The sequence below is a fragment of the Ambystoma mexicanum genome, chromosome 7p (genome assembly GCF_040938575.1).
Source record: "Ambystoma mexicanum isolate Mex_15411 chromosome 7p, UKY_AmexF1_1, whole genome shotgun sequence".
NCBI lineage: Eukaryota > Metazoa > Chordata > Amphibia > Caudata > Ambystomatidae > Ambystoma > Ambystoma mexicanum.
The window spans coordinates 672,632,130-672,656,876 of record NC_090939.1 but is presented as its reverse complement, the minus strand read 5'-3'; the positions used below and the strand labels follow the sequence as shown (position 1 = coordinate 672,656,876).

Here is a 24,747-nt window from a genome sequence, read left to right as displayed (position 1 = left end):
CTCAGATGCCTGAGGTCTTGTAGCGCTATATACAATGTGAATTATTCTTATTATTAGTGAATGGAGTACATACACTAAGCTATCCACAATCTTTATATATAAAGCTGAATGTATGTATGTGTGTATGTTTGTCCGGCTATACAAATCCACAGCGTTAAACCCACTGCTACCAGATTTTGCATGGATTCCTCATTTGTCTGGGGCAAGATTGTAGTCATATTTGGATGCAAACAATTCACTCCGTAGATACCCCCATTTACTGATGCTCACCCCCAATTCACTACAGTAGGTACTAGAAGGAAAACTGTCTGAAGCAAAATGTTCAATGTGGTGGTTATTAAACAGTTCAAAAGTGGTTATGAAAGCATTTTTAAAAGGGAAATCAAAAATGATTTTTTATCACGCCGCTCCAAATATGGGAAATGGCAAGATTACGGTTTACTTAAATTCAACAGTTTACTTAAATTCATTCACAAGAAGAGAGCACAATCAAACAATCTTGCCTGAACATTTTCTCAAATGTGCTGAAGCTATTGAGTGACTGCAACATGCCGCACAAAAAACGAACATCACTTGGAAAAGCTCCATCTGATGCAAAGCTAAAATCAATATCAAGAGCTTCTGAAACACAACAACAAACAGCAGCATGGCGTGCCTACCAGAGGACAAGAGCAACTTTCACAAGGGCAAATGAGATGCCAGAGCAAACTGAAGCAAGACTGAAAAATTCAACCTACATGCCAAACAACTACAAACTCACCTAGGACAAAGAGGCTAACCGAAAAAATCTATAAAAATTGCCAAGAAAAAGAGCAGCAAACACAGACCGTTCCATCTGTCTCACCACCAAAACCAAGGATCCCGTAGACAGGACTGTCTGCGTCAGAACTTTTAACCCAGTAAGCAACCTCATAAAAACCACCATCAGGAAACACTGGTACCTCATCAAAAACGAAGGAAGTCTGGCAAAGAAACCACTATTCGCGTTCAGAAAGAACAAAAATCTAAGGGACACTTTGGTGTATACCATTCTGGAACCCTCTAAAACACCAGCGACATTATGGAACCTGCCACCAGTCGTGGGACACTACAGCTGCGGACACTGTGAGGCTTGTCGTCAGACAACCAACAGCAAGACTTTCACCTACAAATATTTCACATGGAACATGACAAACCACACCAACTGCGAAAGTAGATAAGTCCTCTACGTCATTAAATGCCCATGCGACATGATATACATCGGAAAGACCATTAGACCAGTTAAACAGAGGATCAACGAGCATAGATCCCGCATCAAGAATAAAGTACAGGACAAACCCCTGGTCGAGCACTTCAACAAAAAAGGCCATACGCATGAACAATTCACCTGTACTGTGCTGCAACAACTACAGCCACAGAAACGCGGAAGCAACATAGACCTGGCCCTCACAAAACTGGAACAAAAGTGGGTTCACAGACGGGACACAGTCCGCCACGGCCTCAACATAACCGTAGAGTGGAAACATTTTTGGGTCTAAACCCTCTAAATTTTGCCAAGAGACTAGGTGTTTGGATTGAGAACATACATGTCACTAAACTGTATTAACCCATTTGGACTGTTTTCAATCACTGAATAGAACTGTGGCAACATGGTGTGTCGAGTACTTTGTATATGTTCTACATCATTGATTCTCGCATTGCAGTAGCACATGATTAGGCACCACATGTCCCAGCATCCATAGCGCCTCTCACTAATTCCTGTCCGTCACCAAGATCGCCCTCAGTGTTCATCAGCGCCTCCACTAGACCAGGCACTACATGTCCCAGCATCTTTAGCAGTTCTAGTAGTTTTCAGTCCTCCACGGAGACAGCTGCCATTTTCCATTCGCGGAACGGCTCAGACTACTCCCATTGGTCCTATCACCTCTCGCACCCGTGCCATTGGCCCAGGCGTTACACTGGGACTAGCTTATTAGCCAAGCTGTTTTCACTTGGATGTTACAGCTACCATTACAGTAGCAGATCCCCCGATGACGCACGTTGCTCTCACGGCTCGCGGTAAGTGCTCAAATTCAGCTGTTACGCCTCCAGAGGCTTAGCTCTCTGTACTAATCCGTTTACTCACTCACGGTAGTGATAGAGGAACCGTCTCCTTCCCCACTTGGATCCACAATTATCATTTTGTGTATAAAATGCACAGCAACCACATGTTGCTATTTGGCCCCTCCAGCGCACTGCGATCCATCAGAGGAACACAGACGCACCACCAGTTCGGACGCACTTTTCCAACACAGGCACTATGTTTGCGCTTTTTTAAAACCATCTTGTCCTCACACTATGGGGCGGCAATACCCCTCACGCCCTAGATCACTTAAGGCAATAGTTGACACCACGTTGCCCACACGCCCTGGAGGTTTTATGCATGTTTGGTATTTACCATTACACAAACGTCCAACAGTGTTAACTAGACCAGGGACACCCTCACTCTAGTTCTAGACGTTTGAATTGACGCCTCAAACTCACTTCCAACATTGTTTTTTTTTTTTTTTTTTTTTTACAGACGAGGGACCTTTCTATGCCCTCCTCTAGCCAACGGGATCCTGACCATATCGATACCTCAGGAACCCACGGCTCCCCTAAGTGCAGTTTCGCACTAACCATCCAGCACTAATCCTTGGATGGTTCTGTACAGCATCACCACTGCTATCACAGCAGCAGGTAAGATGTCTTTTGACATGGCAAAACTAGGCCTCAATTATGAAACAATAAATAACACAATTAGACCCTGAGATCCTCACAAATCCTTCTCTATTCGCAGATAAAATGGACTACACCACATTTGGTGCTCATCCTGAAGAAGGCCAACACCATCCAGGCAACAATTCTGCCTTCCTGGCCGAAACACACCTGTGTCGATCCCCAGTGACACAACTGCAAATACCCTTTTTCGTGTATGTCTTGTAGATTATGTTGTGTACACCCCGTGTTTATGATGCCCTGGACCACCCTATGTCCCGGGTGCACTACTGTATAAATATATGTTCTTCTAACTGTTGTATACCACTGTGCCCTTAGGTGGAACTCTAACTCAACACAAAAGAGGTTAATACTAATTCTGTATTTCCACCAAACTCAATCACTCTTGTCTGTTCTTTTTGAGTCTTTTGTGCTTATCGAAAGCTATGTAAACTAATTGAACAATCACACGTGTGGTTTTCTGAAATAAACTCTTTTGTTCAGAACCGTAGCTTGCTTTTTGTAGGATCTCACATCCGGATTATTTTTGATTATTATATACCCACCTGGAAATCAGACCTAGAGTGAGTGTCTAGGCAATATTGTTTTGTAAAGGTGTGCTCAGAACTCCAGGTTGCCGCTTTGCAGATGGACTTGAGAGGAACATTTGCAATGAATGCTATGGAAGCCCCAGTGCCTTGAGTAGTGTGTGCTCTAGGCTTGAAGGGCAGATCTCTATTGGCAAGAGTATAGCACAGTGTGATGCAATTGACAATCCACCTAGAGATGGCCGATTTAGAGACAGGATCCCCTTCTCTAACAGCCGCCACTAAAACGAAAAACTGGTTTGTTTTCCTTAGTGGTTTAGTTCTTTCCAGATAGTACATGACTACCCTGCGCACATCCAGTATGTGTAGGCTTCTGTCCGCCACGTTAGTGGGGCTCTGGAAGAATGTGGGTAATTCTATTGACGGTTTCACATGGAACTTAGAAATACATTTAGGGCAAACTGAGGGCAAGTGCGCAGAACCACCTTATCTCTGTGAATTGTGACAAAAGGGGCTAGAACTGACAGGGCCTGTAGTTCACTGACTCTCCTTATTGAAGTGACTGCTACTAGGAAGGCGGTCTTGAAGAGTGCTCTTGGAATTGCACCAGATGACGAAACGTGCCCATTTATTGGAGTAGCAATGTCTGGTTTTAGGCTTTCTTGCTTCTCCAAGTATATCCGTACATCTCTGAGGAAGTTGGAGATGCCCGAACTCTATGACCTCAGGAGCCAGGCCGCTAAGTTGAGAATCTGCGAGCATGGATGAAATGTTCCCCCCTTGTCTTGAGATAGCATGTTGTATGAGCAAGGTAGTTTCATCGGAGGAGAGAGAGACATCTCCATCAGATGGGAGAACCAGGGTTGGCAGGCCCACATCGGGGCCACCAATATCAAGGTGACTGGTTCCTGGTGCACCTTGTGCACAATCTTGTTGAGAAGGGGAGTCGGGGGTTGGCGGGGAAGCGTAAGCAAATTTGCCCTGACCACGTTATCCACAGACTGTTGCCCTTGAATGGGTTCTGAGGGTACCTGGAGGTGTAATCTGGGCATTGTGAGTTCTCCAGATTTGCGAACAAGTCGATCTCTGGGAAGCCCCATTCCGTGAAAACGTTGGAGACGATGTCTTTGTGTAGTCGCCATTCGTGAGAGGATTGAGTTCCCCTGGAACGTGTTGAGACAATAGCAAAATCCTGTGTTTGAGAGCCCATTTCCAAATGTTCGAAGACAGTTTGGATAGGCCTCGAGTGCGAGTGCCCCCTTGCTTGTTCAGGTAGGAACAAGTTACTTACCTGTAACTGTTGTTCTCCAGCATGGGTCTGGCATGGATTCACATGCTCATGAATATTCCCCGTCGTCAGGCTGGGAATCCTCGGTAAAGAAAAAACCAGTATCAGTTTCGTTTCTGATCTGTCTTTCGTAGTAATAACCAATCACTGGTCTCTGCGTCATACTGACCACAGCCAATGACTGCCCTCTACCTAAGCACCGCCTCCGGCAGCCATCTTCAGATTTGGAAGCACGTGAAGTGGCAGTATGACCAAGTGAAGAGCCGCAGAGGGGTAGGCGGGAGGGTTCGCATGTGAATCCATGCCAGACCCATGCTGGAGAACAACAGTTACAGGTAAGTAACTTGTTCCTTCTCCAGCATGGGGTCTGGCATGGATTCACATGCTCATGAATAAAGAATACATAGCAGTACACACATGCACAACCACGGGAGGTGGCAAAGGCTCAACATTAAGCATCACATCAACTCAACATTAAGCATCTTACCTCCTCACCAGGCTCACCTCAGGCGAACAGGTTGCGCAGCACTGCTTGGCCGACCCTGGACTCCTCCCTGGAATCCCGGTCGACGCAGTAGAATTTCGTGAAGGTGTGCGTCGACCTCCACGTAGCAGCCCTGCATATGTCCAGCAGGGGCACACCAGATAGGAACGCCGTGGTAGCTGCGATCGCTCTGGTGGAATGGGCTCTCGGACGGCCAGGCAGCGGTCGGTTTGCCGACCGGTGACAGCACATGATACAGCCGGAGAGCCATCTGGAGATGGAAGCCTTCGAGAGAGCCTTCCCCTGATTGACAGGTCCAAAGTTCACAAAGAGTTGTGACGTCTTCCGAAAACCCTTCGTGCGGTCCACGTAGAACTTCAGCGCTCTAGCTACATCCAGCGAGTGCAAAGTCCTCTCAGCCGGCGACGAAGGCGACGGGAAGAACACAGGTAACACCAAGGGTTCGTTGAGATGGAAGTCCGACGGTACCTTGGGCATGAAGGAGGGGTGCGTCCTGAGCACTACCCTCGTGTCGTGGAAAGTCAAGTACGGGGCCTTGCAGGAAAGGGCCTGGATCTCTCCCACTCGTCGTGCGGAGGTGATGGCCACAAGAAAAGCTGTTTTCCACGATAGAAACTTCAACGGGGCCGAGTGCAGAGGCTCGAACGGAGGTCCCATGAGCTTGGTCAGCACCACGTTGAGCTCCCACGCCGGGGCCGGAGCCTTCACCGGCGGGAACGATCTGAAAAGTCCCTTCATGAACTCTTTCACCAGACGATGAGACCACAAGGACGTCCGCCCCGTGGTTCTGGTGTATCGGGAGATCGCAGCAAGATGAATCTTGATGGACGCGTGTGCCAGACCAGCCTTGGCCAGCGTCAGCAGGTACGGCAGTACTTGGGGAGCCGTAATCCGTAGAGGGTTAATCTTCTGTGCGTGGCACCAGACAGAGAACCTCTTCCATTTGTGTCCGTAGCATTTAAGAGTCGAGGACGCCCTGGCCTTTGCAAGAACCTCTCTGCAATCGGCCGGTATGTCGTATCCTCCAAACTCTAGCGCTGCAGGAGCCAGGCCTGCAAGTTCAGCGACTTCGGGTCGTGGTGGAGGATGGCGCCTCCTACCCTGGAGAGTAGATCCGCGTCCGCCGGCAGCTTGATCGGCGGGGACGCTGACAAGTCCAGAAGGTCCGGGAACCATATCTGCCTCGGCCACGCAGGTGCGACGAGGATCATCCTGCACCGTGACCTCTTGAGCTGGTTGACGAGCCGGATTAGCAGAGGCAAGGGAGGGAACGCGTAGAGGAACAGGCCCTGCCAGGGGAACGAGAAAGCATCGCCCATGCTCCTCATCTGGGGAAACCTGCTGGCGAACCTCCGGCACTTGGTGTTCGTCGCCGTCGCGAACAGGTCGATCTGGGGTGTGCCCCACCGTCGGAAGAGGCGATCCACCAGATCCTATCGTAGTTCCCACTCGTGGCACGAGCGCAGCTCCCTGCTGAGTGAGTCGGCGATGGTGTTTTTTATCCCTGCCAGATGAAACGGCACCAGAAAAATCCCTTGGGCGACGGCCCAATGCCACAGGTCCTGCGCCTCCTTGGACAGCACTGGGGACCTGGTTCCGCCCTGTTTCCTGATGTAAAACATGGTGGTGGTGTTGTCGGTGAAGATCCTCACCACCTTGCCCTTGAGGGACGGAAGGAAGGACCTGAGGGCCCAAAACACTGCACGGAGCTCCAGGACGTTGATATGCAGGGACTTCTCCGCCAGGAGCCAGAGTCCCCTTGCGTGCAGATTTTCGGTGTGCGCTCCCCACCCTCCCAGGGAGGCATCCGTGGTCACAGTCTCCTGGTGGGCTGGGGTCTGGAAGTCCATGCCCGCCGTCAGGTGCGCGCGGGTGCCCCACCACCGTATCGCTCGTCGGAAACTCTCGTCGAGCTTGATCCTTTCCTCGAAGCTGCCCGTCGTCTGGATCCAGCGTGCATCCAGGAATTCTTGCAACGGGCGCATCCGGAGCCTGCACATGGGAATGAGGTAGATGCAGGAAGACATCATCCCGAGGAGGGACTTGATGGACCTCACTTTGGCCGCGTCGGCCACCAACATCCGTTGCACCTTGCCCAAGATGGTCCTGGTCCTCTCCTCCGACGGGGAGGCCAGAAGGGACACTGTGTCGAGCCTCGCTCCCAGAAACAGTGCGACTTGCGCGGGCACCAGGTGGGATTTGGCGTAGTTCACGGAGAATCCCAGGTCCGTGAGGAGTTGGACGGTCCTTGCCGTGTGGACCACGGCGAGCTCCCTCGTCTTGGCGCGGATGAGCCAGTCGTCCAGGTAGGGGTAGATGAATACCCTGGGTGCCGACCGTAGTCCGAAGGGAAGGGCTTTGAACTGGTAATGACGCCCTTGGACCACGAATCTGAGGAATTTTCGGTGCCCCTTTAGGATGGGAATGTGGAAGTAGGCATCCTCCAAATCCAACGACGATAGGAAGTCTCCTTCCTCCAGCTGACCCAGGACGTGCTGGAGGGTGACCATCCGGAACTTCTGCGCCTTGATGAACTTGTTCAGACGTCGCAGGTCTAGGATGGGGCGCCATCCTCCCGTCTTCTTCTTCACGAGGAAGTATCTCGAGTAGACTCCGGAGCCCCGAAGCCTCTTTGGGACGAGTTCGATGGCGCCCTTTCTGAGCATCGCCTTTACTTCCAGGAGAAGTCGAGGGACGTGAAGTTCTTTCCTGGCCACAGGGGGGACGCGCGGGCACCTTCTTTGAAACTCGAGCGCGTGGCCCCGGGCCAGGGCGTCCAGCACCCAACGGTCGGTGGAGATGGACTCCCACACGCTGACGAAGCCCGCCAGCCGGCCTCCCACCGGGGTGCTTCGGTGGGGGCCCGACCCCACGGCCGGTTCAATCCTGCTTGGACGCGGCCTTGCCGCCTTGACCTCCTTGGCGACGACGGCGGGGTCCGCTAGACTTGCCTCGTCCTCTGTAGGCCTCTTGCGACGACGAGCGGGCCGCTTGACGGTAGGAAGCGAAACCGCCGCCGGAACCTTTGGAGGCGCCCTTGCCTCCGCCGCTCCGAAAGGGCGTCCGTCGTTGCTGCAGGACTCCAAGGGCCCGGGCCGTCTCAGTATCCGCCTTGATGGCCTGAAGGGAATCGTCCACTGTCTTGCCAAACAGGTTGTTCCCGTCGAAGGGCATGTCCAGGACTCCGTAGCTTTGAGCCATCCACGACGTCGAAGGCAAACGCTGTTGCCCAGCTGGCGGAACCCAGTGTCGGCGATGTCCGTCGCCACGGTGATGGCGTGGTCCGAGGCCACCTCACCTTCCTGCAGGATCTCCAGGGCCTCCGCCCTCTTGTCGTCCGGCAGAAAATCCAGCAGGGGAGCTATCTTGTACCAGAGCTCCCTGTCGTAGCGGGCCACGATAGCCAAGGCGTTGGCCGCTTTAATCGTCTTCGCTGCCGACGAGATGACTCTACGTCCCATAGCATCCAATTTCTTTCCCTCGCCGTCCGGCGGGGAAGTCGATGTGGAGGCCGCACCCCCCCCGCTTTCTTCCTGGCTGCCGCGGAGACGACGGAATCTGGGGTAGGCTGCGCCCGGAGGCATAGGGGGGCCGTGTCAGGGACCCGGTACTTTTTCTCGTACCGGTCTCTTCTAGCTGGCGTCGTGGAAGGGTTCTTGAGGAGGGAAAGGCCCTCATCCCAAATGTCGTCCAACAGAGGCACTGCGAGGACCGTCTTCCTCTTGGCCTTGCGCCGCTGATAAAGGAAGCCTTCCTTTTTCTTCTCCCCAGGGCAGAGTTGGAAAAGCTCGGAAGCCCTGGAGATCATGGAGTGGAAAGATCCGATCTCGTCGGGCGGAGAAGCCCTGGTGGGAGGCGATGACGGAATATCCTCGTCGTATGCCTCGTCGTCCGTACCCGTCGCTGCCGTGTCAGTCCCCGTATCATCCCCTCGGGTGGACGGGGAGGAGGGCTGGACGGGGCGCGACGGTTGAAAAGGAGGTGGTGGATGGATCCTTCTTTTCTTGGTAGGGGGAACACCAGAAGGTCCCGGTTCTGGATCCCCCGACGGGAGAGGTTCCTCCGTCGGTAACGGTAGCCTCGTCCTTATCTCGGAGCATAAGGACTGTATGGCCAACAAAATGGCCGCCGAGTTGTCTTGCGGCGCTGGCAGAGGGGAATCCGACGGGCGAGCAGGGGCCCCGTCGGTATCCTCGACGTCGTCGTCACCTGCGTCGGGGTCCATTCCGACGGGCTGGCCTTGTTCCACGCCTAGGCCGTGGCTTAAGACCTCGATCAGCTCCTCTTCTGAGGTTGAGGCTGAATCTACGACGACGCCCTGCCCCCCCTTCTTCTTCCCCACGGAGGGTTTCACGGGGGTCCTATCGATGGGCACAAAAGAAGACTCCCTCCGAGGAGGCAGGGAGATTCTGGGCCCTGAGGTCGCCACCACTGGTGCAGCCTCCACAGGCTGAGCCAGGGCCGCCGCGACCGTTTCGATAGAGGGCTTGGTCGGATGGATCAAGGCCTTCACCACCTTAGGTGCGCTCACCGCCTTATCCTTGAGGGAGGGGGCACTGCCACGCTCCTCCTCTGCCTTAGAGCTCGACCGGGGCCTCTCCAGGAGCTTCGCCGGGTGCTCGGCCTTCCTCTTACCCGACCCAGAGCGTTGGCTCGTGGTTGATGGTGCCGGGGAGGGTGCGCCCTGCCTGGCGCCCGTAGAGCCCGACCGTTCGGCGCTCCCGGTGCCAGCGGACTCGCGGTGCTTGGCCTTATGTTGGGCCCCCGTCGCGCCCTCAAAGGTCTTAGAAGACCGCTCGGATTTCTTCTTCTTCTCGCCAGACGGGCTCTTACCCTCCAGCCAGTTGGCGAGACGTTGATGACGGTCCTTCATGGTCCGTTCCGACATGTTGCCGCAAAACGCACAGTCCTTCTCCACGTGCGTTTTGTCCTCATGAAGGCAGTAAAGGCAGAAAGAGTGTTCGTCCTCCTTAAAGACGTTCTGCAGCTGGCATCCAGGGCAGACCCTGAACAGCTTTCCGGGCGTCGAGCTTCCCTTCTCCTGGGCCATCTCCGAGACCGGGCCTGAGAAGCTTCTGGAGTCCTCCGAAGTGTAGCTCGACGAGATCTTCACCCTTGAGGGGCACAGACGAATCCGACACGGGTCCCCGTTGATCGGATGTAGGATCGGTGGAGCTTGAGGCTCTTTTGACCGAAAGAATCGAAGTTTTTTGTGAAAAAGCGCGAAAAAATAGCACTAACGCTCGAGAGCAATAGCACGAGGATCCCAACACATGAACGTGCGGTAAAAATCTGAAGATGGCTGCCGGAGGCGGTGCTTAGGTAGAGGGCAGTCATTGGCTGTGGTCAGTATGACGCAGAGACCAGTGATTGGTTATTACTACGAAAGACAGATCAGAAACGAAACTGATACTGGTTTTTTCTTTACCGAGGATTCCCAGCCTGACGACGGGGAATATTCATGAGCATGTGAATCCATGCCAGACCCCATGCTGGAGAAGTAGATGGCCGTGGTCCTGTCCATGAGGAGCAGTACTGTCTTTCCCTGCAGCTGTGTCTGAAAGGACTTCAGTACTTTGCACACCGCTAACAGCTCCAACAGGTTTATATGGTTGGATGCTACCGCTGGGGACCAACCGCTGTGCACCGTCTGTTGAGGAGGCAAGCCCCCCCACCCCGTGAGAGATGTGTCCGTCGTGAGAGTGGTTTCTACTGCAGGGGTGATGAAGGTTTTCCCTTTCAAGAGGTTTTCCCTCGACCACCACTGCAGAGAGGGAACGAGGGCTGCCTACACAACCACTAGATCGTCCCATTGTCCACTGGCCTAACACCACGGGCTGTAGGGCCATTCTTATATGGGGCGCATATGCAAACGTGCGTGAGGGACCAAGTAAATGCAGGATGCCATAATCCCTAACAGCTGTATGGCCTTGCGTACCGTCACCTCTCGACTGGCTACATACTGAGGGATCTGAAACAGCATGTTTTGAACCCTCTCGTTCGAGGGGAAGACGAGGCCATCTTCTGTCCGAATTAGAGCCCCCAGAAACTGCTCGAGTTGGCTGGGGTCGAGGCTGGATTTCTTCTAGTTTATGGAGAATCCCAGACTGAATAATAGGTCTATCATCCTTTGGGTGTTTGACAGGCATGTTCTGTAGGAGTCCCCTGTTATGAGCCAGTCGTTGAGGTAAGGATAAACTGGGATGGGTTGCCTGCGCAGGCGAGCTGCTGCAACTGCCAGCACCTTTGTAAATACACTCGGGGCTGAGGCAATGTCGAAGGGAAGTACCTTGAACTGATAGTTTGTCCTCTACCATGAACCTTTGGTATTTCCTGTGTGCCGGCAACACTGAAATATGAAAGTACGCATCGTTCATGTCCAATGTTGCTATGTAATCCCCTGCATTAGTAGAGGGATTACTTCTTGCAGCGTTACCATACAAAACTTTTGAGGTTTGACAAATGTGTTCGCTGGGTGCATGTCTAGCACAGGGCGCATGCTGAGATCCTTTTTGGGTACATGGAAGTACAATGAATAAATACCCTTGTTTATCTGTAGAACGGGGACAACTTCGATTGCGCCCCTTTTCCTGCAGGATCTCAGCCTCTTGCAGCAGGATCTTCAGGTGTTTCGGTGTTAGAGGCCTGGATTCTGGTGGTCTGAATCGAGGTGGCCGGCTGAACTCAATGCAATAACCGTGGGTGGCGGTCTTGAGCACCCACTGGTCTGTGGTAATCCGCTCCCATGCGTGTACGAATGATGTTATACGTCACCCGACCAGGGAGGCAAGGAAGGGGACCCGAATCTAAGTTATTTCTGACTGGTGGCCGGGGAGCCTCTAAGGGTGGCACTGCGACCCCTTCCTTTCCCACAGCGCTGTCCTCTAGGTGGATACTGATTGGAGGCAGTGGACCCTTGACCTGAGGACCAAGTGTTACCCGTTCCATATTGGTTATGTGGGGAACGCGAGTAGGACTGTGTGAGAAAGGAGCGGCGAGAACTCCCACCTCGCTGCTGAAAGGGCCTTTGAGTGATTGATTTAACGATTTAAAAGTCTCATGCTCTTGTTTCGCGGTTTCCAGCGCCTCATCTACAGCTTTGCCAAACAGGTTGGACTCCTCCCTGGTTTGTTAATGAGAAACGCTTGTGTCAAAAGGGTACCCTGGGTCAGAATCCTCCCTGCCGTCTCTGCAGCGTACAGTTTTTTGCAGTCTTTTTTTCCGGTCGTGCCTCACCCGTGGACAAGGGTGCCTCACCCGTGGACAAGGGTACCCCACTCTCTTTCTTGTCATAGTGACCACAAGAGAATCTGGGGTGGCATGTCCCAGAATATACAGGGGGTCTGTAGGGGAGGGAGGAAGGAAAAAGTTTAGCCATCTCGACAACCTTCTCACTTTTGGTGTTGACGCCCTTGTCTGCAGAATGCCGGACGCATGTCGCTTATGCGGTTGCGGGGAGGGCTGCTGACCGCATTGATCGGCGGGTGCCGTCGAGGTACTCAACGTACTCGTTGGAGCCTTAGACCGCCCGACGAATCAGTCGAGACGGTACTGGGGGTTGTCTGCTTACTCATGTGTAGCAGGTGCGTCCCTGTCGCCGGGATGTACATTCCCCACAGTAGAATCATCATTCCGCCTGCCGGGGACAGACGATTCAGTGTGTAACCGCTCCGATGAAAGGTCGATGGCATCACTCATGGTGCCTGTGGTGGTGGGGGCGCTACCCTCTGCCTGCATCATGGCATAGGCCGCCCACCGTTTCACTCGACGCTTCTTGATAGTCTTGGGATGCAAGAGCTGACAAGACCAACACGATGCCTCGTGATGATCTCGAGGGGGACACTTATTGCACCTCTGGTGCGTGTCCTTCCAACGGTAACTTGCATTAACAAGAAAGGCAAAATTTAAAGGGTGTCCTGTCCATAGCTCAGTTGTATTAGAGCAACGGCAAAACCCAAGGGGCAAAGAGAGGGGAAAGGGAAATACATTCTTGAAAGAAATGGAATCCCTGGACCCCACTCTCCCTACTGTATAGGTCGGCCAAAGACGTCGACCGGAGCACCAGTTGTCGAAGTCTGGGGATGTCCCCGGTGGTGGCCAAGAAGTAGCCGTCGATGAAGGGACAAATATATATAAATGACCGGAGGTCGTGGGAAAGAATATATTTTGCAATATGTAAGAGCTCCGCATAAGGTGACCAGCTAGCTGGGCGGAAAAAACAATCTGAGGGACCTCGACACGCGAGGTATTTTGGGTACACTAAACGTCACGTTAGGGATATGTTACAGGCACTCCCATGTTGACGTCTCCTTTCGATCCTCGAAAGACAAGATGCAATACTCTGCAGTTACCACTAGATGCCGGACTATATGCACAGCCTGCGATTCTAAGCAGATTCAGAAGAATCAGAATATTTATTATAACATTTCTGTTTTCCAATTTAAACATTTTTAACTTGCTTATAAAATTCACCCATTGGGAATGAGACGTACTTAATTACTCCCGAAAAATCTTTTTAATACAAAATCTTATATGGAGCACTGTTTGAGAGAACTATGTACTTGGATGCTAATAGGTCGTATTGCTACATAAATGCAAAAGGAGAAAGAGTGGGCATGGGGTACTGGCTGCACCCCACTGGGAAATTATTACCACAGAACGAGGTATGCCCCACCACCTTCATCCACTTTTTCAAGAATGAAAATGAAAAATGTACAGTCTGTATTTTGGCCTATTCTGCAGAAAAGATGGATGGGATTTCTAGCAAATTGAGGGCAAAAACCAAGATGTAGCCAAAATATACACATTATATCATCAGAGTAGCATAAACAAGAGTTACACGCCTAGCCCCCACCCCACAAGTTCTAGCCCTAAGTTAGCATGGCCACAGCCCAAGAGTCACAGTATGCAACAAAGCCAAAAGTAGCAGAGTATGTGTCTGAGCTTGCATCCATGGAAGGAGCGTACCCTGTAGCAGCAAAATAACATGAAGGATACAAACAAAACATCAGAAGTCTCAAATTGGTTGTGTTGTGTATTAAAAAAGAAAAGATGAATAGGGAAAGTGAGCACCCATGAACACAGCAATAATCCTAATGTATGGCCATTTCCTGTAAAATCACATTACCAATACAAGATTGACATCGTAGGTGCCAAATCTGTATTTTAAGTTGCTGGGTCCCTCGTTTGTCAATAGGAGATACTTCTAAGCTAAAAATGTTTAGAAGACAATGAATCCATTACAACTGGTCAAAGGGCTTACTCCTGTGGAGAGTTTTCGACAAAGCATTTCTGACGTACATAAAATCAAAAAGGCCCTTTTGAAAATGGTTATGGAACCAAGTATGCAAACATCAATTTCATATTAATTAAAACAATAGTAAGTTGTCTTCTTTGAATCAAGTGAATGTTTCATTAGAAGGACAAAATGCTACTTAAACTTACCACTCGATTTGATTTCTCGCACATAGTTGCTGGGGAACCATCCTGTTTTGCCGCCATAACTGCCTTCCCACCAACCTCCTTCTTCCACCCGTGTGATGTGTATTATGTCTCCTTTAGAAAAAGAAAGTTCATCTTCGTTGGTTTGCTGAAAGTTGAATTTTGCTCTCACTACCATTTGATGGTTGCTGTTCTCGGTCATGTCCTGAAACAGTAAAAAAACAAAGAAAAAGAAAGGGTTTACCATATGGATGCAATGCTACCCAGTGATCATGAAAAAAGTGCAAGAAACACCCAAACATGAACCATAAATCAAGTGTATAAGCGCTTTACAAATAAACAATTATAATATACCTCTGCTGTAAACAGGCTTAACCCCAAACCACCAAGAAGAGGCTCAAAGATCATTTAAGTAACTCTAAAAGCTGACTGGTATATTCCAAATTCTTTGATACAATGTAAATGCTATGAGTACCTAGCCTGCAAGCACAATTTAATTGCATTACCGTTACAGGCATTGTTTGAATAGCTTAAGTAACAAGGACAAACAGGTCTAAAAGGAGGGGATTCCATTATTTAAGTCAGACTAAAGAGACAATTCACAGAATATCAGAAAGAGATTAACAGACGCAATTTCAATAAAAGTGGTCAATTGCAATAGTAATTTTGTTCACCTAGCAGTTTGTATTCTTGGGATGCCCCGTTTACCTTTTTTTTCCTTGTCAATGAAGCAATTAAGTGGCACTTATCAGGAGGCTGCGGTTGTGTCTACAGAATCTTCTTTACTAGTAGGCTGACATCTGGGGGGGAGACTCATGGTGCACTGTGTGTCTATGACACGTTAGGACTTGTTTGAAGGATACAGTGTAGAAACTGAAGACACAATACGATAAGAGTTTTGAGGGCAGAGATATGTTGGCTAAAAAGAGGAAAGAAGAGCCTGAGAACTTGAATCTTATGGAGAAGAGAGGAAGGCCAGGGGTTGGTACCCCTTTCATCTACATCCGCATGGGAAGAATCGGGATGTGGGAGCATATGCACACATATGTTGCTCGTAGTTGATGTGTGCAAATGTCAAGTTTGGAAGATTAAAACATGAACTGCCTCTTGCATTTCAATTTAACACCAGGCTCTTTTACAATTGGGTGCTGTATCGTCAATAGGAGTTTGTTGGATTACAGAAAAGTGCATTCGCTTCAAATCACCATAGCGGCAAACGTGTATATATACCAAGACATGCCCGTCCTAGGTCCGGGGAGATAGAGTGCACATCAGGAGGGAAAGAATCCCACACGACATCAGCCTACAACAAAGACCAGTTTGTAAACAATGGGAACGTCATGACAAGGATGCCCGATATTTCCTGTCGCTCAGTTGCTTCCATTAACACCACTTAGCTCACTGCAAATGTGCGTTTGTGCCAATGTGATGTCCGGCTGCTGTCACACAAAAAAGTGTCTATTGTTATCTAGGAATGCCTTTGTGTAATGCTAACCAAACTTGGACTTCGCCAAACCAGACTATGGCTTGTACTATCAAATCGCATACCGAAGCACCCATTGTATGGTTCTGATGTTACTAGCGCCTGGATCTCACCGACGCTGCATGCTGACTGGAGACCAAACAGAAACACAGTTTTAATAGTCATCAGTCTGATATCGGTAGTGGCCATAGGCTCGAATGGCTTATGTGCAAGTGCGTTTAGCACCACATTGGGATCCAGAACCTTTTGTGGAGGCTTCACCGTTGGATACAATCTTGTTAGGCTTTTAAGATGCCTCTTCACCACTGGATTTGACATGGAAAATGAAGTGGAGTCTGAGTTTTTGTACACCCTGATCGCTGCCAGATAGGGGCCAGAATGTGTCTACCCGTACTCCTGACTGCCAGATGAGCAGAGAACTAGAGCACAATGTCCAAGGAGCAGGAAATAGGGTCTATCCCATTATCCCTTGCCCAACAGCAGAACCTTGACCACTTACTTTCAGACTGACTCCTGGTGGTGCCCTTTCTTCCCTTCTGGCTAATTTGCAGATTTTCCTCCAACACCTGAAAGTGTTTCAACATCACATGTTCAGGTACCAAGCCACTAGGGCTAGCTTCTTTGGTGCTGGATCGACCACTGCACCCCCATGCCTAGTTAGCAGGGTCATTCCCATCAGGGGTAGTTGGATTGGATCCTGCGCTGCTAACCAAACTAAGTCTGAATACCATATGCCGGCTGCCCACTGTGAAGCCACTAGAATGAGGCACAGGCCCCGATACTCCCTGACGTTCTGCATCACCTTCAAAATGAGTTGAGTTGGAGGGTCTGCATAGGCCCAAGGTTGTCCCAGGCCAAGAGCAGAGCAACCCGTAGCAAGCGCCTGCCCATCCAAGATGCATACTGCATGCATGTCTTGTTGCTGTCCGTGGCAAAGAGGTCCACCGTTGCCTGTCCCGATACTCGGAATATGTTGTATAGGACTTGGGGACATAGCTCCCGTTCGTAGTTGTCCTCTCCCAGCCTGCTGAGCCTGTCCGCTTCCACGTTGCTGTCTCCCAGGAGGTGTATGGCCGTTAGGTGGAGGTTGAGAGAGATGGCCAGTCCCAGATTTGAACTGTCAGTCTGCACAGAGGTGGGACCAGATCCAGGGATCTGGTTCCTCCCTCCCCTGCTTGTTGATATAATGCATACCCATAGAGCTGTCTGTTTGAATGAGGACTGCCTTACTCATGGTCAATGGTGGAAATGCTCTTAGCGCTAATTGTATGGCCCGGAGCTACAGCACATTTATGTGATTTTCCTTGTCCAAGAGTGACCACTGCCCATTAACTGGGTGGATGTCGAGGATGGCCCCCCAGCCCTCCAAAGAAGAGTGTGTCATTATTAAAGACACTGTGGGCAGTATAAAGGGCAGACCCACCGTAAGGTTGCCTTCGTCTCTCCACCACAAAAAGGTCCAGACGCAGACCCCCCCCCCCCCCCCCCACGATGGTTATGCTGCTGGATGGCGAGTCAGTTTTCCGAGTCCAACAGCTTGCTAGATGCAGCTGTATCTTTCATTTTACCGTATTATCCTATCATTACATTATTTTAAAACCTGCAGTCAGTTGTGCATTCATACGTTAGCCACATACAACCCCAGGGCCAACCGTCAATTAACCATTTCGAACTAGATAGATTGTGATAGTCAGCCATATCTCGCATCTAGATAGATTGGGTCACGTAGCAACATTTGTCCACTGTTGTACTCACAGGAAAAGGCACTTACCCCTCCTCCCTTCTATCCCAAACCTTATAACAACTGCCTGCGTTGCTATACACCCCCACTCCCCCAATCTAGGCGTTTCACTGTCTTTCCAGAGCTCCCATATCCAGCTGCTACTGTGTTTTACGGTGCTAGGCAGAATCCTGTGCAGTTCCCTGTGCTTCCCTGGGAAGAGTAGGCAGTATACAGAGGATACACAATAGGGCCAAAAAAACAGTAGAGCAAGCAAACACTGACCAGAGCTTGGTATCAAAAGTATATAATTATTTATTTAACACACACTTGAGGAAATACACTAGCACTATAAATCAAAGCAAGTTCAAACACAGTCAGAAAAAGTATACCCACCTCCCTTAAGAATTATTAGACAGGTCTAAGTCAAAACACTACTATTTGTCAAAACAGATGTGAGCGTGTAACTTATATGGCACTCCAATAATTAAGTAGAAGGGAGAGAAAAAGGCAGGTCATGAAAATAAAACAGTTCCCAACACGTTTATAAGACCAAAACAAGTTAGTGAAGGCAGAGTCTACTGTAGAGGCAAAGTTCATAGGCCAGGCCCACTTTAAATGGAGCAAGGTGAAATGTGCCCAAGATCACACAGTTTATAAATGCATTCAAGTCTTTGTAAAAATGTTCACAAATGGTTGGGTTGATTCAGAAGGTAAAGTTAGAAGGTCTGGGGGCCAACCCAGTTGGAAAGCCAAGGATTTAAGGGTCTCCTTTAGCAAACCGTAGAAAGGGAGGCCAGGTGGAACACAGTACCTTTAAAGTTGAGGTGGCAGTTGTTCCTGGCAGCGGGTGCAGTTCTTGGTTTCGACCAGGGGAAGAGAAGATCTCGTCGAGGAGGAAACTTGGAGTCGTTGCAATGCCCCGGGAAGAGACCAGCCGCAGAGTTCGTCAGTTGAAAGGTGCGTTCCTTTTATTCGCGGTCACAGTGGTGAAGCTTGGCTATCTGGCCGCCGGGGTGCTTGGCACGGGCTTTTCGACCAAGAGACATCCTGGAAGGCGAAATGGCGAACTGGTTCGACCCACCAGCTCAGAGGAAGAAGACTCTTTCAGCAGAAGATCTTCTCTTGTCGTCGGGAAAGTGGTGAGGTCGTTGTAGCAGGGCTCCACCGGTGGTGTCGTTGTTGCAGATGGCTCAGCTTCTCCCCTCTTCAGATTTCTTAGGTCCTGTGGCGACTTTTGAAGTTCCAGTCCCAAAAGCCCTGCTTTTATGCAGAAAACCCCCCATTCAACAGCCTAGCTGTCACTCATACATGCTAAGTGGTGAGCCGGGCAGCTCACCACTGGGCCAATCAGGACAGAGTGCGACTTGAGTTGCTAAGGCAACGCAGTCCAGGGTGCCCATTCCCCCACCCACACATCCTGTGGAACCCAGACAGAGTGGCACCAGTTGGAGGGCTTCTGTGGAGAAGCCCGCCAAAAAGTGGAACAAAGGGCCCGACCTTGGTTGGAGTTACAGAGACGGACACAACCGCCATTTTAGAAAAGAGTTCTGACGAAAAGACCCAACCGGTGATTTTATATTAAATAAATAAACCGGCGGTATCTTTAACATTGCACCAAAAAGTGGTGTGTTTAAAATCAATGGGAAAATCACATAGGAAATATTCCAGTGGAATATTTTGCGTGGTGACCACTGCCATCAGCCAGAAACTCGACAAGGGGGGACTGGACAGTGCCCCCTTGGAAACAGACCCAGGGGCAATCGAATGAACCCCTTCCAGTACTTGCACAATATGATGGTTTGTACTGGTTCTGTTCACAATTTTGGACTAGTAAAGTCAATGGTGACTTTACATGCCCTGGGAGACAGTAGTCACTCCCAGGGTATGGAGTCTATGTTTGGGGGTCACTATGACACCCCTGTGTTACTGCACTGAGCGTGCTGTGTAATACACAAAAACAGATGATACCCTATAGAGAAAAAAACCCATAGCCCATAAGCACACCATAAGTCAAAGACATACCTCAAATCATGCCTAAGAGAGAGAGAAAAAGAGTCTCAGTCTTAGCAGGAGAAAAAAAACAAACCCCAAAAATCCAGCAAAGCTGCTGGAGGACTCATTAGGTTTGGGTAATCAGCCTTATAAGAGAATTCTGCCTAACATACGGTCTGCCGGTGTATCCACATTTAGGCCTCTGTCTAGTTGTCCCAAATCCAGGTGCTACTGTATTTTACTGTCTACCGTTGCATCCCCAATTAGGCTTCTCTCCCTCTATCCAGGTGCTACTGTGTTTTATGGTCTACCGTTGTATCCCCATTTAGGCCTCTATCCAGTTGCTACTGTATTTTACAGTCTACCATTGTATCCCCATTTAGGCCTCTATCCAGGTCTCCCAAATCCAGGTGCTATTGTATTTTACTATGTACTGTTGTGTCCCCATTTAGGCATCTCTCCCTCTATCCAGGGGTGCCAAATCCAGGTCCCACTGTATTTTACCATCTACCGTTGTATCCCCATTTAGGCCCCTCTCCCTCTATCCAGTTGTCCCAAATCCAGGTGCTGCTGTATTTTATCGTCTACTGTTGTAGGCCCATTTAGCGTTCTCCCGCTATATAGGTGACCCAAATCTAGATGCTGCTGCATTTTATTGTCCACTGTTGTATTGCTATTTAGTCCCCTCTCCCTCTATCCAGGTTTCCCAAATCTAGGTGCAACTGTATTTTACTTTTCCACTGTTGTATCCCCACTAGGTGTCTCTCCCCTTTATCCAGGTATCCCAAATCTAGGAGATACTACGTTCTATTGTCTACTGTGCTATCGCCCTTTTAGGCACCCCCCAACCCTTCTTTCCAGGTACCTCAAACTCGCTCCTAATATCCTGACCAGTTGCCTAAGGACAGGTAAGTACACATCTAGTGTGGTACCCCACTTGGACGTGCCCCCTCTACTCAGTCACATAATCTTATGTACCCTTGCCACAGGTTAGACCCCATGCCACACACTAGCCAAATCAGAGCTGCACGCTGGCGCACCGGTAGGCCTGAAGAGACCCACCACACCTTAACTCAGCCACCCTGAATGCACAGGCTATCATCCCAGCCTTCCACCTCCCACCAGCTACACCGTCCAAGAAGATCTCGCTTCGTCCAAACAAGAGCGGCAAGCTGGCGAGCGGTAGCAGAAAACATTGACCCCTGGAATATTCCAGACCGCCCAGTAACCCAGGTAAACCAACCTTCCCACTCCATCCCTGCCGACTACTCACCTGCACATTCTGCTCGCACCTCACTAGATTCGACATAGCACCACCTCCCCAAACCCACGCTTCCCTTCTCTTAGCGCAGCAAGAGCAACCATGGCCAAAAGCCCAAACTCTACAACCACCCCCCCCCTCTCTCCCACACTCTCCCACACTCCAAGGGCCGCCAAAAAAGTCAAGGGATGGCCAGGACCCCTCCTTGCTTCCCCCGTTCTCCAACCCAGATCCCAAACCCTGCCACCTCACAATAGGGGTGTAACCTCTACGCCAGCACCCAACCCGGTCCTAGCCCTATTCCCCTCTTCGCCCATCCCTTCCCTGGTCCAACTCCAATTCGCCACGACTCCTCCCCACATCCTACACCGGCCATACCTTTGCCTCTACCCACCCCGACCAACCCCTTTTTCACCAACGCCCCCCACGTAACCCACCTCCCCAACACCCTCCACTCTGGCTCTGCCTACCATTCCCAACCCAACCCATACAGCTCTTGCAAACATACCCCATCAGCTCTCTTGTGCCCTCATCAAAGCCAGGTCAGTCTCCAAAAACAAATTCCACATCTTCGACCTCATCACAGAGGAAAATCCAGACGTCCTTTTCATCACAGGAGACCTGACTTGCTGATGATTACGAGCCCAATGCGCACAAGGCCTTACCACCCGGGTACATCTTTATTGTTCGGAACAGATCGCGAAGAGATGGAGGGCTTGGGATACTACACAAACACCAATTCCTATTAATAATTAAGGACATCTCAGCCAACACCACAGACTACGAATCCCTTCTGATAAAACTCCAGCTCTCACCCTCCACCTCGCACAGTTTCCTACTCATTTACCTGGCTACAACATCAATTTCATAATCTCCATCCAACACTTAACACCCTAGGAGATTTCAACCTCTGGTTCGACTTGCCCTCAAACCGCATGATATCTCACAGACAACCTAGAAGCATTCAACCTGACAACACATCTCCACACCCACCCACCCACACTGGAGGTCACACCCTGGATGCGATCTTCACCACTGCAAACATATCCGCACTGCCCCCACACCCCTTTCTTGGACCGATCACTCAGCAATCGTTTTCTATGCAACCCTGACCACCACGGCTCGCACCCAAGGTCACGCCCAACCTCCACCAACCCCCACACCTCTCATTCTGCTGTGGAATAAAGTTATCACCCCAGATATAGCCAACTCCCTCCTTGTCCTCTCTCCAAACACTATCCCTCCAGGAAGGGTTACCCCCCCATCAAACTCTTTTGACCTGTGGCTCTCAAGCATCCTTAACACACCTCACCCCAAAAGCACTGACCTGTCCGAGATCAGGACCGACACCCAGATGGTACACCACCAACCTGAAATCACTAAAAACCCTGAAGTCCTTGCTGGAACCGACCAGGAGAACCATCCCTACAGCCCAGAGTTAAACAGCCCTTGCAAAACTAACCAGAGCATACAGACTTGAAATCAGAAAAACTAAGAAAGCATTCTATGGGAACAGAATCTTAAACTCTTGGAACCCGAGCAAGGAACTGCATTAAATCCTCTCCAAATTCAACTCCCCAGCCTGCTCCAACCCCCTGCACCCATCTCCCAATCCATATGTGACACCTTATCAGAACACTTCCACAATGTCGCTATTGACAAACACTTCGCCATCATCTCTAAATTGCAACAGGGACCCCCAACCACTCACCCACCCAAAGCACAACCCCTGTCGAAACCCCTCTCAAAAACAAACTTTCACCTCTTTCACTCCAATCACACACCAGGAGTTCCTCTTGCTCCTAGCACAAAGCCACCCATCAGGCTCCCCCCCCACCCCGAGGACCCTGCAACGCCCGCCCGCCCTCCTCAAAAACCTCCTAGCCTCAACTGGTGCAGGCAGTATAGCACGCTCAATCCTCAACCACTCCCGAAGAAAGCCCACATCTCAGATTTCAGAAGAACTGCTAATTGGCTATCCACTATGGACAAGATATTTCTTAAATCAGTGTCTTTGATTCACAAATGCCTCCACCAAGCAGCCCACCAATACCTCATCGCTAGATTTACCAGACCCACCCTTTCCCGCCCCACGAGAACGGCCAACTCCAACCTTCTTCTGGTGCCCAGGTTTAAACGGACTTCATCTGGGGGTAACAGCTTTCCAGTAAAAGCAGCACAATACTGGAACTCCCTCCCTCCGTCGTGCAGGGAAGACCTACCTTACCACCAGTTCAGAGCTAGGACCATCAACTGGCTCAAATCCCTCGACTTAGAATGACTCCTAGAGACCCAGATGTGCCTCTACTATGTGGCGCATCACTGAATATAAATTTGTTTATAGTACTGCCCTAATGCACATGTTATGTTCGTCACTTACGCTTTAATTGTAAATATGTTTATAGTATTGCCTTTAATGTACTTGCTCTACCCTCCTACTTGACGTGATATTTCCGGCAATGTAACCCTAGCCGGACCTCGCCACACGTATGTAACGAAGCTTTGCAACCCTCTTGATGCCTCTGCGCCTGGCTACCTCCGGGTTAGGTGCGCATTACAAATAAATAAAATACAAATACAAATACTCCCTAACATCGGAAACTTTCCCGGAAGCCCTAAAAACCTCTCCTCAAAAAACCTACTTGACCTACTCCACCCCAGAATTACTGGCCCATCTCCAACACCCGCTTCATGGCCAAACTCATGGACCGCACAGCATACAAGCAGCTTGGCCTTTTCACCTGGGCCCTGCGCAATCTGGCTTCAGACCGCTCTAAGGAACAGAATCCTCCTTAGTGTCATCTGGAATGTCCTAAAAAGAAAAGCTGATGCAAAAGGCTGCTATGTACTCCTCCTTCTTGACCTCTCTGCCACCCGATACCATTGATCACACCATCCTCCTAGACAAGCTGCACTCATTAGGAATCAAAGAAACAGCCCCATCTTGGATCTACTCTTTCATCTCTAATCATTCACAAATCATGCTCCTCCACCTCTTCACTTCCACCTCACGACCTGTACCAAAAGGGGTCGCCCACAAGGAGCATCCCCATCTCCCCTGCTCTTCAACATCTATCTAAACCCTCTGCCCACACTCATCCACTCACGCAATCTTGCCTACTACAACTACACAGACAACGCGCAGATCATCCTTAAAATCCCCAAATCGTCAAGCCTCAACCGTCCAGATTTGTCATCATACCTCTCGGATATGGACTACTAGAAGACGATCAACCACCTCATCCTCAATTCTGGGAAAACAGAAATCCTTGTCTGCAGGAAAACAGCACTCTTCCCCCAACCGATTCCAGGAAGCAATCCCTAGGTCCCCCACCGGCAACCTCCTTGGTGAAAAACCTTGGATGCACACTTGACACAGATGTATCCCTATCCCAACAAGTCAACTCAGTTTCCAGAACCTGTTTCTTCCACCTACACATTCTAAGGCGTATCTTCCCTTACCTCAACTAACCTATCCTCACCTACCCTCACTGTTTCTCCGCCATCATCTCCATCATCCTCTCCCGCTTAGACTACGCAAACTGCCTTTATTTAGGCGCACCAGCTTCTCGGCTAAGGAAACTGCAAAGAATCCAAAATGCTGCAGCCCTCCTGCTCATTCACCTACCTCCCAAAGAACACATCAGCCCTACTCTAACATTCCTCCATTGGCTTTGTGTTGGCCGACGCACGACCTTTAAAGCCATGTGCATCACCCAGCAGTCCATCCACATATCGGCGTCGAAATTCCTTCAAGACAAAGTCACCCGCTACCACCCAACAAAGACTCT

At 50.2% G+C, this 24,747-nt stretch overlaps 1 protein-coding gene across 5 annotated transcripts in view; it reads right to left on the bottom strand.

The window, feature by feature from the left end:
* ARHGEF7 (Rho guanine nucleotide exchange factor 7) overlaps window positions 1–24,747 on the bottom strand; it is a 1,715,641-nt gene that overhangs the window by 1,150,460 nt on the left and 540,434 nt on the right. For all 5 annotated transcript variants that reach the window (XM_069636766.1, XM_069636768.1, XM_069636767.1 and 2 more), the window contains one exon: window positions 14,501–14,702. In XM_069636766.1, the coding sequence (XP_069492867.1) occupies window positions 14,501–14,702 (202 nt within the window). The remainder of the gene's footprint in view (window positions 1–14,500; window positions 14,703–24,747) is intronic.